The sequence below is a fragment of the Amphibalanus amphitrite genome, unplaced genomic scaffold (assembly GCF_019059575.1).
Source record: "Amphibalanus amphitrite isolate SeventyFive unplaced genomic scaffold, NRLGWU_Aamphi_draft 000630F_arrow, whole genome shotgun sequence".
NCBI classification, from domain to species: Eukaryota; Metazoa; Arthropoda; class Thecostraca; order Balanomorpha; family Balanidae; genus Amphibalanus; species Amphibalanus amphitrite.
The window spans coordinates 291376-308131 of NW_024882124.1; the positions used below are offsets into that span (position 1 = coordinate 291376).

Consider the following 16756-nt stretch of genomic DNA (forward strand, 5'->3'; position numbering starts at 1 on the left):
TTCGTAGCAGTGTATTGCTATTGCTCATAACAGTTATGTACAAATACAGTGCGCGATAAAGGTAGCAACAACAAAGTGCACAATGTATATACCATACTTACAGTATTACGTTTCAGGAAACACGTTTGACAAGATTGAATATAAAAGACACTTCAGCACTTCACAGCGAGCGAGTTGAGCGACATCATTCTGAATTCTGATTGTTTCACGTAAGTATACCAGTATTCAGTATGTAGGTATGTCACCTGTTCCGAAGCCAATAGCGGTAACGTTTGGCCAATACCATAGCCAATACGTAAGCCAATACCATTAAAGGAAATAGTTCACATTTTAACATGGGTTTTTAACTGGAATAGCAGTTCCGTAGCTTGGGCTGAGACGAGCATAAATCAGGAGCTTTTACAGCCCAACGATCACCCTAGGCAAAGATATTCTATTTCTCGTCCCGAAAAAGGTGCCTTGCGTTGAGGTTGTGTGCCTTGCATATATTTCCATCCAGTATGAAACGAGCATGGGTCCCGAAAATTATTCAGAAACGCTCCAGTAACAAAAGAAAATTATTCAGAAAATTCTTCAGAGGCGCTCCAGTAACAAAAGCATGAGCAGATCGCCCAAATGCCGGTGGCCGCGATAATTTCTCTAGCTTCTGAAGAATTTTCGGGACCCATGCTCTTTTCATACTGGATCGCGTGTGCCTTACAGAAACTGAAAAGTTCTTCCTATATCAAAAATATAGAAAATAATATTTTGTTATAAAAAGGTTTTATTTTCTTTGCTGATCATTTTGAACATGAAAAATCATAAATCCATTGCAAAAAATATAATTTCGTGAAAGTGAACTATTTCCTTTAACGTTTCTCTCGCATATTAACAAAATTGACACATCCGTGCAAAATCCGTCGGCCCTTGAAGATACGAGCAGTGAGCACTGGTTTTGTGAGGCAGCCATCGTGTGTATCTAAACGGCCCCATGCGCCACAAGTGCTTGGACTTGGCCTCAGGACGGAAAGCTGGCGACGTCTGAGCTTTCCATTGCACCGTAGGACGACGAGGCTTCGTTACACTTCCCACACCTGTGAATAAAGGCAAACGGCGGCTGTGTAGTTAAATAGATAGACAAGGGATGAATAGCTCTGAAAGACAAGGCTATCACTTAGGCTCACCAGGTTACTGAAAAAATTCATCCCGACTCCCGTTGAAAAACTTCTCGAAAAATAAATTTCTAACGAAACGGATTAGAGTGCTTCTGATCCAGGCTTAGTGTCTAAGCCATCAACTTTGATCGATTATATAACATATACAAGAGCAAATGTACTAGGTATATCACCCATAAAGTCAATATTTGCAACCAACAAAGTGAAAGGGAGTAATTAACTAAACACGAATTATAGTAAACTTAAATTGATGAACAAGGAAAATCAGCAAGGCGGTGAATAAAGCATGTAGTATTAATGTAACAACGGCGTGTAGGACACCTATTTGGGGCGGTTTCACGATCCTCTGCGTCTGCAGCTCGCTCACCTGAGTCCTGACGGACTCTGAGTCCAGATCGCTCACCTGACAGACTCTGAGTCCACGGCTCGCTCTCACCTGACGGACTCTGAGTCCAGTTCCCTCACCTGACGGACTCTGAGGCCAGTTCCCTCACCTGACGGACTCTGAGTCCAGTTCCCTCACCTGACGGACTCTGAGTTCAGTTCCCTCACCTGACGGACTCTGAGTCCAGTTCCCTCACCTGACGGACTCCGTGGACGCCGACGTCAGCAGCTCTATGGACGAGAAGGTCTTTTCGCGGTGTCGGCCGGCGGCGGCCGACGTCCAGCGCTCGTCCAGCTGGCGCAGCACGTGCCGCTTGGCGCGCTGCGTGGAGCGTCGCGCGCGCTGGATGCTCGGCAGCACCCGGTGACACCGGCTCGTGTCGTCGTGGATGTAGCAGTCGCCGGTGTCGGCGGCGCCCTTCTCCTGGTCGCGCCGCGACAGCTGGTAGTCGAGCCGGCACAGACACAGTCCGAACGTGCACATCACGGCCGCCAGGCACAGGAAGAACGTGCCCGCCACGCGCGACTGCACGTCGTTGGCGGCCGAGGTGGGCGCGCGGAACGCGATCACACACAGCAGGCTGCCGGCCGCCAGGAAGAACAGGCCGAAAATCACCAGCGACACGTGGCAGTTGGCCACCAGCGCCACGCCCAGCACGCTCATGTCGCCGCTGTCCACCGAGTCGGCTCGCAGGCGGGCGGCCAGCGCGTCAGCGGCCGGCGGCCCGGGCGCAGCGGCCGCGCCCACCGCGCAGCGCTCGTCCAGCGAGTCCTCGTCCGCGGGCTCGGCGTCCTGCGGTGCCGGTGGACACACGGGCAGCTGCAGGGTCGCGCAGGAGGTCGACGCGCTGGCGGGCGGCTGGGAGGGCGGCGGAGGAGGGAAGGAGGGCGTCGGCGGCGCCGGCGAGCTGGCGCAGCTCTGCGCCGAGGCGGCGGGGCTGTCGTGCGGTGCCAGCGCGGCCGGGAGCTGCACGCTGGTCCAGCTGAGCCGGCGGGCGGGCCCCTGGTCCACGCTGACCTCGGGCATGCCGCCGTCGGACATGGCCGGCCAGAGCCGCCGGAACCCGCTGCCCACCAGCCACCTGAGCGGGCACACGCACACACACATCGGACATGGGACGTTTTGGGACATGTAAGTATAACCACAGCACAGTGGGAGGGTTAAGTGTATGGGAAAATAGCTCTTACACAAAAACGGGAGGGATATAGGTACAGATAAAACGCACAGAACTGCAAGAAGAACGAAGGAGAACTTAAGTAACTGATAGGCAAAATAAAAAGTTAGGAGGCTGAAAAGGCTACAAAACAGGAGCCACAAAAGCAATGTTGATATTTCTTTCGCATCCGCTCTTTGCAATGCCTACATGAAAAGATGCAGAATGTTCTAGGCATGATCAGCTGTACTGTTACGGGAACCACGTCGATAAAGGTGAGTCGAATAAAGCGACGAAAGCATTGGCTCCATTAATGGGACTCGTCATGCCATTTAAATAATTCACCGAGACATTTACAGAGACATTGTACATGCTGCCGGTATGAGCCACATCATATGAATGGCAAAACGCCTTTTTATTTTCGCAAATGTCAAGACATTTGATGCCTTGATGGACATCAATCCGTCTTGAGGTATAAGTCTCTACATAGACTACTGCATTACTCTACTCCTCACAACTCACACTGGTCTCTCCACTGTCCGACTCATGTCAGCGAGCAAGGCGCTCGCTCCATCTATACGCAACATGTATGGCTCGGGCTCGAGCCATACACAATACGCACAAGTGGCACACCAATACCTACCGACTTTAATGGGATTTTAAGGCACTAGGCGGGGTTATGTATTCACGGAATATGTTTTAGACTGATTTTAGATGACGACAGATCATGAAGACTGACGTTCGCCAAAAACAATCAATGTCAATAACTTGTCATAAAGTACCGAATAAAAAGTAGCTAAACGCATTGAGATTATGATGTGCACTTTTGGTTGACCCTGCATTAGTGAACATTTTTTCTCTTTGACGACCGTTCAAATGAATTTTAGCAAGTCATTCTCTTTTTGCATTCGTCGTTAGAGAAGGCACTCGACACCTCTTATGAACCATTTGACTATAACTAGTGATGTCATGACTTCGTTGGACATAAGATGAGAATGAATTTGATTAAAAGGCACAGAGTTCTCATCTTATTCTCATCTTAAGTCCAACGAAGTCACGACTCTTCGATCTCATCAATCGCAATCATGGTAGATCAACTTTGAGAAACGTCTTGGGCCCTGATCAAGAAAAGAGAAAAATGTAACCTTGACCTGAAAATGTTATTAAATGATCAATACAACTATGTGCCTTTTAATAAGGTTCATTCTCATCTTAACCCGCGCCCCGTTGGGCTCTGCCGAGTAACGCACCCCGTTGGGGGGGGGCAATTTGGCCCCCCCCCCTAAGATCTCGAGAACCACGCAACCTAGCGACAAGCGGCAAACGGTGTTGGATAGCCCTTTCAGGGAACTTTCTTTGTGACCCAATTTTATTGACCTAGGTCAAACCGATGACGTCACAGGTCAGGTCAAAGGTCCAATTTTCACCGTTTACAGGCATTTCAAGAAATGCGTTGTAAAATCGAGTAAAATGCATTTCATTGAAAATCATCGATGGGGAAATGTTCTTCAAACATATATTTTGCTATTTGAGGTCACTGATACCAGGTCAGGTCACAGAGGTCAGGTCACTGGGGGGTCACAATATGAAACTGTCATGTGATGCATGTTTTATGGTCCATTTTACATGACAAATGCGATTATGTGGGTCAGGCAGACTTTTGGGCCAGCTTAGGTCACGTTTTGGTCAAGGTCAGGTCAAGGTCAGGTCAAGGTCACGTCAAGGTCAGGTCAAATTTGGTCAAATTTCAAAGTAAATATTTTTACATTAAATGGGTATCGATTCGATGCAGCTCGTCACAGGGAGTTCAATGGTGGTCTTTGTTTTGCCCTACGTGGTCTAGAATCGCTAAAAATTGAGTTCAACAATTTGACGTCATCATTTTTGAACAGTTTTTTTTTCGCTATAACTTGGCCAAAAAACGAGATATCTATCTGAAATTTGGTATGTAGGTATATAGAAGAGCACAGAGACTATCATATATATTTGTTTTTTTTGAAATTCGGAATTTTTCTTGGATTTATTTGAGTTTTTCTAAAAAAAACAATTTTTTTAATTTCAAACCCCAAAATTTTAAAAATCCGAGATAGCAGTTTTGTAGCGCTGCTTTTTGTCTACTAGACCATATAAAGAACTTTGAAATTGCTTGGTAACTGTAGATTTGGTGAGCGTTTCAAGATTGCATGTTTTTTGCTCACTTTTGCTCGAACATGACCTCAAAAACTCCTGACCTAAGGTGACCTAAGACTTGAAATTCGGTGTGAAGGTGTCAAATTGAAGCCCGGGAAGGTACTAATTTGGCGGCGCTGCGCGCCGCCGTTTTCTTGCTATTCAGGAAAAACCACAGGGGGGGGGGGCAAATTAGCCCCCCCAACGGGGCGTGGGTAAACCCGGCAGGCGGTGGGCCTCCCGGCCACCTTCCGCGCAGTGGGGGGGGGGGGCATTTTTTGCCCCCCCCCGTATCTCCGAAACTACTGGACGGATCCGGAAAATTCAAACGGCGTTCGATAGCCCTGTCAAATTTGTCGTAAGAAACCAAATTTCATTGACCTCTGGGTTACCGATGACGTCACAGGTCAGGTCAAAGATAAAATGTTTCACCGTTCACGGGGCTTCTAGGGAAAGCGCTAAACACCGAGTAAAACGCATTTTGTCGAAAATCAGCGATGGGGCGTCAGTTGTCTAGTAAATGTGTTGCTATTAGAGGTCAATGGTCATACCAGGTCAGGTCACAGGTCAGGTCATCAAAGGTCACCAAGGGTCACCACATAAACCCAACTTTACTAAGGTTGTGCGATGCATGTTTTATAGCCAGTTTTTCATTTCCAACTCAATGGTGTTGGTTTATAAGACCATCAGGTACGGTTCAGGTCACTTTCTGGTGGAGGTCAGGTCATGATCAGGTCAAAAAGGTCAAATTTCGAAGTTGATATTTTTGCATAAAATGGGTATTGATTCGATGCAGCTCGTCACGGGGAGTCTAATGGTGGTCTTTGTTTTGCGCTACGAGGTCTAGAATTGCTAAAAATTGAGTTTGAAAATTTGACGTCATCAATTTTGAACTGTTTTTTCGATATAATTTGGCCAAAAAAGAGGTATCGATCTCAAATTTGGTATGTAGATAGAAGGCCATAGGGTCTATCACATATCTTCCGGTTTTTTCGAAATTCAAAACACTTTTTGGATTTTTCGGCTATTATATTTAAAAAATATATTTTTTATATTTGGGGGTCAAAATTCAAAAATTTCACAATCCGAGATAGCAGTTTTGTAGCCCTTTAAACTCTACACCTTTTATGTCCAAAACATTTTTCTGTATCTCTAAAGCTGTAGGCCTGACAGTTCTTCTCGCAAAACCTTTTTTGGGTCGAAAATGGCAGAAATGACGTCACTCTGACGTCATTAGTGTCCAACCTAGCATAGCCTTTGGAAAATTTTTGGTCACAATGTGCAATAGCTATTCACGGGAGGGTACTGAAAGTTTGGTGACGATCGGCGCAGCGGTTCTCGAGATATATCGAAAAAAAACTAAGGGGGGGCAAAAATGCCCCCCCCCCCACCGCCTGGAAGGTTAAGTCCAACGAAGTCATGACTCCTCGATCTCATCTATTACGATGTCCTTTAAAATGCGAACAGGAGCTGAAAGTGAGCTGAGATGGTCATTAGTTGGCGATCGCAGTGGCTGTGATACCTAGTACCTATGTATGTAGAGAGTGCTCAGTGTAGGCAGGTAAATAGTGTATGTAGGCATGTACACGATATGCCTAATACATCCCTACATTATTTACGAACACACGATGACCTAATGACCTATGAGTTATGTTATAGAAGCAAAGTAACGCCAGAGTCAGCGTCGTGACATCAGAATATACCTAAACGAGTGATACAGACACTCGGAGCAAGGGCAATTCTTGCGACAATACATATACAACAGTGAGTGGCCTGTTACACTCAGGTCTGGAGTAGGACAAAAAGAGGAAATATGATAGTTGAAGTATATAGTTTCCTACATGCCTGTGTTCGGCGATGGCTTGCGAGCTAATACGAGAAGGAGACGACTTAGTAATTAACCATGTTACCTTTACCATTCCATACGCTATATGAACAACTATCTAGAAACAGCGTAGGTATCTAGAATTTAGCATAGTATTTAACGGACTTGCCCATACGTTCTGAAGAAATATAATTTCATTTATTTTAATGGGCGAATTTTAGAGATCAGAAACTTCACGACAAGTGCAAAGTTTGGTGTTATGGGCGATTTTTCATATACCGTACGACCATTGTTCTCCACGGCAGAATTTTGACGTGTCGAGTCCACACAGCCGCAGCAGCAGTATACCACAGGCTCGCCCCGCTGACATGTTTTGCTCAATATCGGACCGGTAACACGGTCACGGCCACCGGCCAGGACATCCCCGTCGGAACCGGAGAGCGAGCTCCGCAGCGGCGGGACCCGGGGCTCTCACCAGTCACCACCACGCCGGCTACAGACTGGGAGACGGACATTCCCCCGAGCCCCCACTGAGGGCCGAGGCTCAGCTCTGCCAGGGTGGACACTGGACAGGTCGACATTTATCTGGGTGTGGCAGACCAAATTAGACGCGTCAGAAAGCTTGTAACCGCTACAACTTATATGCTTGTATGTACCGCTTATCCTGCTTTCATACCGAGCAAAACCCTGCCACTATTGACTGACGATCGAATTGGTCTTCAGGAGCACCACATAATTATTTAGTTCGATATAATTTATTGTCATTGTCGAAAAGCCGAAAGCACACAATAATATCCTATCTAATAAGGCTGGTAGAGTGTAAGACTTGTAACAGGTGAGCGATGAGCACCTGGAAGACGGTCTGGTGCTGCTCTGGAGCAAGTTGCAGTGCTGACATAAGCCTACACCTAACCTAAACAGTAAATTGCACACTTTTTCATTTCATATCATCAGGCAGAACATTTCAATGCCAATGAATGATTATCACCAGTATAACGCCTTTTGGGGCGACTAACGGAGCGAGCGAGAGGGTGGGCCTTGCACGTGCGAAATTGCGAGGGGGTACCTCCAACTGACTTGTGCACGGCACCCTACTAACTGGTCTCTAGCGATGTGCCAAATTTGGGCACAATCGGCCCAGCCGTTCTCGAGATCTGGAAGCGGCACCCTGCACGTGCGCACGTGCAAAATGGGTCCCAACTGACTTGTGCACGGCACCCTACTAACCGGTCCCTAACCGTGTACCAAATTTGAGCGCAATCGGTCCAGCCGTTCCCGAGATCTGGAAACGACCCCTGCACGTGCGCACGTGCAGCAGCACCCCAACTCTGGCACATGTATATGCAGTGCCTAGTGGGTGACTACCTACATACCAACTTTCAGCGCAATCGGCCAAGTAGTTACCGAGATATTGCAACAATTACAAAACTGACACCTCTTCGTTTTGCACGTGGCACGTGCATAAGGGGTCACCCACATGCATCGGGAATAGTCCAATACTTGGTAGAAGGAATGAAGCTACCCTACAAAAATTACCGCGTGTAAATCGGTCAAGTGGTTGCTGAGATATAAGCCTCGCAAAAGCGTGACCACGGCCGGCCGGCCGGCCGGCCGGCCGCTCATACTCAGAAATTTCCGTTAATCTAAGGAAAGACTACGCTCGCTTCGCTCGCTCCGTAATAAAAGAGTTTGGCAGGATGTTTCTCAGATGAGTTTTCTCACCAGTTTTCAGCGGAGTCCCTCTATAAAATATGTTTGACGGCGCCGACAGTATGTCACGGCCTCGACCTGGTGAGCTGTGGTGCAGCTCGCACCCACTGCGGTTGGAGATGGAGTGCGTGCGCCGCTGATTCGACTCCCGGTACCAATCCGTTGGACGGGCGCACTGTCAACTGCTTTTTCCGTGGCACAGCTCCTCACATTTACAATTATCCTCATTTATCCGACGGCGACCTCACTGCCTGCCCAGCCGCCGGTCGCGCCCTCACCGTCTCCCGCCGGCCGCGGTCGCACTGCCGGCCACACGCGGCGCTCGCACCGCTCTCCATCCGAGCCGCCGAGCCGACGGCCGGGCTCTGTTGCCCAGGCAGCCAACCGGACGCTAATCGGACAGAACAGACCTTTCTGTGAGCCGCTCAGCCGTGATCAGGTGACCGGCAGTGACAGTCGCGCACATAGGTGACATGCACTATATACATAGATAGAAAGATGGAAACAGCGGCGTGACAGCGCAGCGGTGACACGAGATGACATTGCCGGTTCAAATTGGACTGATCGGTGGACTATACTGCGGACTATGTGGCGGAGGGGTATGAGAGATATCAGGGATGCCTGAGGGATGCGATGCTAAGGTATACGTAAGGCACTAACCTGATCTGAGCTCCACAATAAAAAACAGGTAATGCTCAGAAACGCTGTTGGTAGTTTTCAAGTCTTGGTAGTAAAAGTTAAACGCCCACAGTTACACACAGTAGGGCGTGTCCGTACACCTCCGTGCTATCAGCTGATATGAGCCCAACGCGGCCCGCTCGTCCGGCGAGGCACGAAGCACGCGCGATAGCCGGTGCTATCTGGTCTGCACCCCCGCCCGACCAAAGCACTTCTGACTGCCTCCCGTCTCCGGCCCTCGACAAAACAGGATCACGGAACAGGGAAGCTCTCGGAAGTGGGAAGCTCTGGGGAGTGAGTGAAGCGACCTTTGCAGGAGCTTGCCGTCACAGCGCAGCCGTACGTTTACCGAGACAGCTATAGGTATAGGAAACTATAGAAAATCGGGTCGAGCATTGGTTGCAGCGTGCATGCTCCCAAAGCGTTGGGAAGGGTGGATGCACTCGGTGCTAGTCTGCCGGCTGGGCATAGCTCCAACAGATGACATCGGCCAGTTCGGCAGCCGGGATACCTATTCAGGCTGCATCCAATTACTGCAAGTTGCCCTTATATCTTCATAACAATAGAAGTAGTTATCATCCCGATACCTACAAGTCTTTTAGATTGCAGTCATTAGTCAATCTTACCGGACAAAGTGCGATGCGATCCGGTCTTGCGTTCAATATTCGAAGGCTTTTGGTGAGGTCCGGTCTGGCCTTTGCGTTCAATATTCGTTATTATAAGGAACCGAACTAAAGTTATTAGAATAAACAGCGATACTTTCTCAGTTTTGCATTATCATATTTTCCAGCAGCGCCTCGGGCGCGTAACACTTGGCCCGAGAGTTCGGAGCCGCTCGACCGATGGATTTATTGAGCCGTATATGATAGGTCTGCGGAGCTCGGCCATAATGGGTGTTATGGGAAGTCAGTGCTCAACCCGGTCAGGTCACGCAAGGAGCCGCATGCGATCGGAAACAAGGCTATAGAACTCCTCGGATCGGAAACCGTTCAAAGTCTGGGAGACATGTATCGGAGAGCTGCTTAGAACCATGTCGACGGGCATGACGACCTGGTTCTTGACTGCATATGCTACTTCAATGTAACAGCTTAGCTATGCTTGGGTTATTGAGGCATTTATTCTACTATTGTTTGTTCTACCCTCACCGTTTCGCCCCTTATTTAGCTTAGATCCTACAAAACGATAAAAAAGAGTGTATACAGGGTGTCCCGCAATTGATGCGCGGTTGGTGCCGCATGTTATGTTGTCCCTCCCGAGTGCTGAACAACTGCAATTTTACCGACTCTGGCAACACTGACATCTTGCTGGTCACACGATCACGTGAACCAAGCGGCTAACCCGACCGCGGCCGGTAGTGGGCGCGGGAGGCCACTCTTGTCCAGACAGGCAACGTGGAGAAACTGCATATCACCAAAAGTGAAAAGGCACAAACTACCGATCCGCTACCGCGCGGTGGGGATGATCAAGGACGGTGTGACCCAGGTTCCGGATGCCAGACAATTGGGCGTCAACTCTGCGACAATTAAACGTTGGATGGACCGCAAACGATCAGGAGAGACACTCAAGAACAACACGTTCGAGGGCGGAAGACTGCCTTGAGCCGAGTGGCGAAAATCGTGATTGCAAAGTCGACCTTTAAAAAGCACCATTCAACATCGCTGACAAGAAAACATGAATGAGATGCATGTCCCAGCATCCAAATCGACCCTCCATCAGTATTTGAAGACTTTCTTGAAGCTGAAGTTGCTCAGCTTCAGAAAGCAGACTTGGCCTACCGTGGTCCAGAAGTGCAGGCAGCTGGATTTCGCCAAGATCCTCAAAAACTGGACCATTCAGGACTGGAGATGCGTCCTTTTCAGTGACAAGGTGCCCTTTGTGGTCTCTAAGCCCCTAACTGCAGAACGATCGAAATGTGGGCCAACGGCAGCTCTGAGGAGTCCGCTGTCGAGACGGTGAAACGTCTGCTGAAGAATCTCATTTGGAGCATGATGAGCTACAGAGGCGCTCTGAGCTTCACGAGGTGCCTCGGGGACAGACCGTGACAGACCGTTATTACTATGTCAGCGAGGTGCTGAAGAAGACTGATGCCACAAAGATGCTGAGGGAAAAGGTAAATGGTTCAAAAACCAGAGTCAAACTTTTGTCGGACATGTCCAGGGCCATTTTCCAGCAAAAAAGGGCTCCGACTTATCACGCCAGGAAGACCCAGGACTGGTGCCGAGCGAGGCTCCCAGGCCTCTGGGAGAAGGGGACATGGTCTGGCAACAGTCTGGACCTGTCCCCGATCCAAATTATCTGGACGATCGTTAGAAAAGAGCTCAGCAAGCTTCCACGGGCTAGCTCAGAGAAGAGGCTGTTTCAGAAGATATAAACGGCATGGCGTTGTTTCAAAGGAGAGACTCTTGACAACCTGAAACGTGACACGCTAGAGTGCAATAGGCCGTGTATGCAACTGAATGGGAACTATGATAGCATATAAGCCGTGAAATAAATTCGAGCACTTTATAAGTTATGGAGGATAAAACAACCGCGCATCAATTTCGGGACACCCTGTATGCCGTAACGACACACAGCGACTGGTACCCGGGACTGGGGCACTGGACTTGACCTCAGAGGTCACCGGTTGACCTGAGACCTTAAAAATCGGGTAGGAGTCGCTGCGTCTTGTAACGATGCACATGCTTGTTCGCAAAGTTCTTCAATCTTCAGTTTAACTATGTAGAGGCGAAACGGTGATCACTAGTTCCGCCAAACACACACGGCAGGGCCGGGTACCTGCCGGTAGGCACGTAAAAATATAGAACCGGCGAAGATTGGTCTTGAAAATAACAAAAATGGTTTTATAGGTATAAGAGTGGGGATCAGTTTTAAAAAAGTGTTGAAATACTTTAAGCACACGAATAATCTTAACCCGCGCCTTGCCGGTGCTCCGCGACTTCCGCGCCGGGCCGGGGGTGGGGGGGGGGGGGTGGGGTGGGTGGGTGGGGGGAGGTGTGTCTGAAGTTGTGAACACCCCTCCCCCCGTCTACCTCGGCTCCTGGGCCACGTAGCGACACGCGGTAAACGGCATTCGAAAGAGCGTCAAAAATAATAACGGGAACACTTCGTTCATTTTTTTTGGGTCAGGTCAAAGGTCAGGTCACCAGAGGTCATCAAAGGTCATATGTAGGCCATTTCAATAATTTTGAAAACTGCCAACGGCTCACTCGGGAACCAATAGACCTACAGCGCCGCGAAAAAGCGCATTCGATAGGCCTCTTACAGACCTTTCTGAGTATTTTTCTCAAATTTGACCTCGAGTCAACGGTTTGGCCTCCAGAGGGCAAAAACTGTAAAAATAGCAGTTTTCACGAAAATGGTTTTTCGTCAATAACTTTGGACTCAAGTAAGCCACGACATTACTTTTGGCGGCATCGTGTTCCTCTCGTCGAGACGCGTCGAATGAATTATTTGTTGACCTTGCAAGGTCATTTTGAAAAGTTGACCTCAGGTCAAGGTCATGACCTGACCGGAAAGGGTCATGTTGCATATCATTCGATCCGTATCGTCAATATGAATACATCTGACGTGTTTTCATCGCTCTAGCACATCTTTATCAAAAGTTATAGCCAAAAAAACTGCTGGTGACCGTTCATGACCTGGGATGACCTCAGGGGCACACAGAGGGGTCACAGGTGCATTTTACCGATTCAGCGTGCCATGTTTACCTATAAACCGATGTTTGAGAGGGTTTTGAACATCATTCGTCCAAAAGAGGCGCATTTCAATTTTCTTCCATTGACTTATAATGGAGAGGTCGCAAAATTGACCTGACCTTAGGTCACCGATATCAAAATTCTTATTATACATTCTGTACATACCTACTGTTACTCTTATCAATCGCTGAAAGTTTCAAGGCGATCGTTCAGTCGGTGTAGCAATGACGAAGATTGAAACTTTTTCTGAGGTGAGGTCACTTGACCTGACCTGGTGACCTGACCTTGAGAGCCCTGGGTCTGAAATTTTCACAACATGTGTGGAAAAAATGCATGAACAAGTGCGCTAAAAACAGCGGCTTTTGAGATATCTGCGAAAAACCAAAGGGGGGATGTTCAAACACCCCCCTCCCCCGGCCCGGCGCGGGATAACCGAAGGTTTGTTGTTCAATAGTTAAAACGCTATTCATTTGAAATGTTTTTCTATTGAAAAACAAATCTGAGTTCCTTAACCCTCGCCCATGTAGGGGGGGGGGGGTTGGTGCAACCCCCCCTGAGGTTTTTCGGAAATAGTGCAAAAACGGCGGCGCGCAGCGCCGCCAAATTTTGGGTACCTTATGGGGCAAACCTTGCGCATCTTTTGATAAAAAAAAATTTGACCGGGTCATGTCAGGTCACGGAGTTATGACGTCACAAAGGGAACAGCCTCCGGCCGGATTTTCACAAACTGAGTGCCAACGCCCGAGGTTTCCTGCCGGTGGTACGGCCATCGGTTGATGGATCGTGATGAAACTTCCCATGCATGTTGGGGCAAGTATTGGCTATCATATGGTATAAGAAACTTGACCGGGTCAGGTCAGGTCACGGAGCTATGACGTCACAAGAGGAACAGCGTCCGGTACTATTTTTGAAAAGCGCCCGAACCACTATTTTGCTAATTCTTGTCACCTCAATGGGAATATGCAGCAATATTAGCTTCTATAGGGAGCAAATGGACCTCCCAAATCCAAAAATACAATCAGATTTCAAAAATTTAAATTTTGATTTTTCGAATTTCTGCCGCCGACTGTGACCTTGCCGACTTCCGGCGCTCCCAACGCGCCATTTTTAGAGCTAGGGAAACGAAATACATACCAAACGATAGAGAATTGATCAAGGAACACGATAGTGAAGGTTTCAAGTCGATATCTCCCACCGTTTTGCCGCAATCGCCGCGGAAAGTTGAAAAAAGTCTATTTTCCGAAAATTTGACCTTTGACCGGTCAAAAGTAGGTCAAATGTTGACCTAGGACCAAAAAATATACCAGCAATCGCGAGATCTCGGCGAGAGCAATCCGTTGGTCTTTTCCGCTAAGCTCTACGACGCTCCGTTTTCAAACGCCAAGGGGGGGGGGTCGCACCAACCCCCCCCCCCCCCTGCATGGGCGAAGGTGGCAGATCGCCGTTTACGGGCGAGGGTTAAGTTTTTTTTTTCTAAAGTAATGTATGCTTTCAAACAAATCTTACACATTCACCGCTTTCATATACGTACGCCATGTGGCAGTGTCCAGGTGCGTAGTCCGATTCCAGTTTGGTCCGACCCCGCCGTGCACCGTCCCTGCCGCGACTGACCGCACACTGACCACTGCGCTATGAGCCGGGCAAGGCCGACGCGACGGGCCCGGGCCGCGCGACCCCACCGCGCCGGCAGCGGCCGCCGCGGGCCGCGCGCTGAATCTTTCAGGCATGTCGTGCCGCGAGCGGCGCGGTCGAACCGCGCCCGCCTCTGGGCGTATCAGCCACCGAGTGTGCCCAGGACATTAGTCTATCTTGGGGCAAGCCGAGCCGGGCGGAGGGAGGACGGATGGTGACTTCAAAACCGACTGTGCCGCCCAGACAGAAGTTGAAGTCCCTCGATCACGGATCTCAATGAAACTGAGCGAGGTGTTCCGTAACGAAACGCTACGCGGAGGCATACATAGCATAACTAACACGGTATATAGAGAAATAACTAAGAACGCCCTGACTTGCCCTGACATTAAAATAGGGTCTTTACTAATGTCTAGAAAATCAGCGGTTTGAAAGGTCGTGATGCACCTGACAATGAACTACGCCGTACTTCCAATGTATCGCGAGTTCGTGTGGCGGTGGCCGGAAGAAGAGCCGATAAGGCTTGCGGTGGGTACGATACTGCGGCACGCGGCACAGCTCACAGACAACCGCGATATGCGTGGGCCTCAGGCCGACACGCAGTTACAGGATAACGCAGAAACGGGGCGACAACCATCGCGAGAACACATTCAGCATCCGGGCACATAACGTCCGCAACGCAGTAATCAGAGCTATTAATAATGAAACCCGTTCAAGCCCACATCGACTGTCGTCGATACACGAGTATACGGCAGAAGCAATAGAAAGAGGCAGAAGCAATAGAAAGAGCAAGATTGCAATTGTTATTGAAAACCAGTAATAGCCATTTTCAGTTTTCATTAATAGCCAATAATGCCAGTAGAGATAGGAAAAAAATCAGGCGGCCAGGGTAGGTTAACGGCCACCCTTTCAATAGTCTTAACCAGAAGGTTATTGAAAGGGTAGTCAGCGGAAATAAACCAGAAGGTAGTCAACGGAAATGAAATGGTAGTCAGCCTAGCGTTAGCAGCGGAGAATGAAAAGCTGAAATAGGTATCTTTCTCGCCGCTCGTTGCCATTGAAGTGGAAAATACTCGATAAACTTTGCCAGAGACCTTTCCAGTGCCATTAGAGACATAATTAGGGACGTTTCATTAAGCGCAACTATCGTGCCAAGCTTTCGAGCTCTCCGGGTGAGCATGTTAGTCAAGTCTGCTGTAAGACCCCAAAACTCACGCAAATACCGAGACAGTTTATTAACTGATTAACCCGCGCCCCAGTGGCGGTCTCCGCCAACTTCGCCCTAGTGAGGGGGGGCATATGTTACCACCCACCTCTAACTCAAAAACTAAGAGGGCTAGAAAGACGCGGTGAAAAGCAGTCGATAGCTCTTGATGCGTACGTTTGAAAGTATTTCGGTCATTTTTCATCTTAGAGCAATATTGGGGACACCAGAGGTCATCAAAGGTCAAAATTTGCGAATTGTCATTATATTTTTCAGAAAACATGCCATTATCTCAGGAATTATGATAGCTAGAAAAACGTTGGAAAAAGCAATCGATAGCTTTTGAACTCTTCTTTTGATAAGGTCATTATCAAAAATGACCTCAGGTCAACGGTTTAGCCTCCAGAAGGCAAAAATTCCAAAAATAGCTGCTTTTAAGAAAAGTGTTTTTCGACAATAACTTTTGACTAAAAAAAGCTAGGTCATTTCTAATGCCAGAATCGTGTTCCTCTCGCCGAGACGCGTCGAATGAACTATAATTTGACCTTGAAAGGTCAACTTCAAAATTTGACCTCAGGTCAAGGTCATGACCTGACCGAAAAAGGTCATGTTGCATATCAGTCGATGCGTCTCGGCAAGACAAACACAATGAGGCCAACCTTAGCGTTCTATCTCTTTCCAATCGAGAGTTATTGGCAAAAAACTGTTTGTAGCCTCAAATGACCTCGGATGACCTTTCAAGAGGCTATCAGCAAAAAAGACACCTTGGTCGTCACGGGTGGTCCAAATCATTGTTATCCTGAAATATTTGGACTGTTCCTATGCGTACACACGGATCTAGAGGCATTTTCGTTTTTCTCCGTTGACTTATAATGGAAAGGTCACGCCACTGACCTGACCTTAGGTCACGCATATAAAAAATCCGAGATATACAAATTGTAGGCACTCATAACATCATGTAATCCACCAAGTTTGAAACCTCTCTGACAAACACTGCAGGCTGGACATGATTGCAAACTTTTTTTTGGGCTTGGTCAGTTAACTTGACCTAGTGACCTGACCTGACATGACCTGGGGTCAAAAATTTCACACATTGTCCAAAATTGATGTACCAAAAGCTACCCCAAGCGGCGCGGCGCTACGCGCCGCGGTTT

The 16756-nt window shown here is 48.4% G+C and overlaps 1 protein-coding gene across 2 annotated transcripts; it reads right to left on the reverse strand.

Moving 5' to 3' along the window:
• Nucleotides 1-14464, reverse strand: LOC122363600. 2 transcript variants are annotated; one of them, XM_043333068.1, is made up of 4 exons: nt 14301-14464; nt 1736-2620; nt 853-1073; nt 1-313 (listed from the first exon to the last, which is right to left on the reverse strand). In XM_043333068.1, the coding sequence occupies exons 1-3, from the start codon at nt 14303-14305 to the stop codon at nt 998-1000; spliced, it is 966 nt and encodes a 321-aa protein (XP_043189003.1). In that variant the 5' UTR covers nt 14306-14464; the 3' UTR covers nt 1-313; nt 853-997. The 2 variants fall into 2 exon arrangements, with proteins under 2 accessions (XP_043189003.1, XP_043189004.1); XM_043333069.1 differs by lacking the exon at nt 14301-14464 and adding an exon at nt 9057-9242.
• Nucleotides 14465-16756: the final 2292 nt, after the last annotated feature.

Excerpts from the sequence above, each read along its gene's own strand:
- LOC122363600 (XM_043333068.1), bottom strand. Across the intron at positions 1,074-1,735 it reads GCGTCCACGGAGTCCGTCAG|GTGTGGGAAGTGTAACGAAG; the intron begins GTGAGGGAACTG and ends CTTTATTCACAG.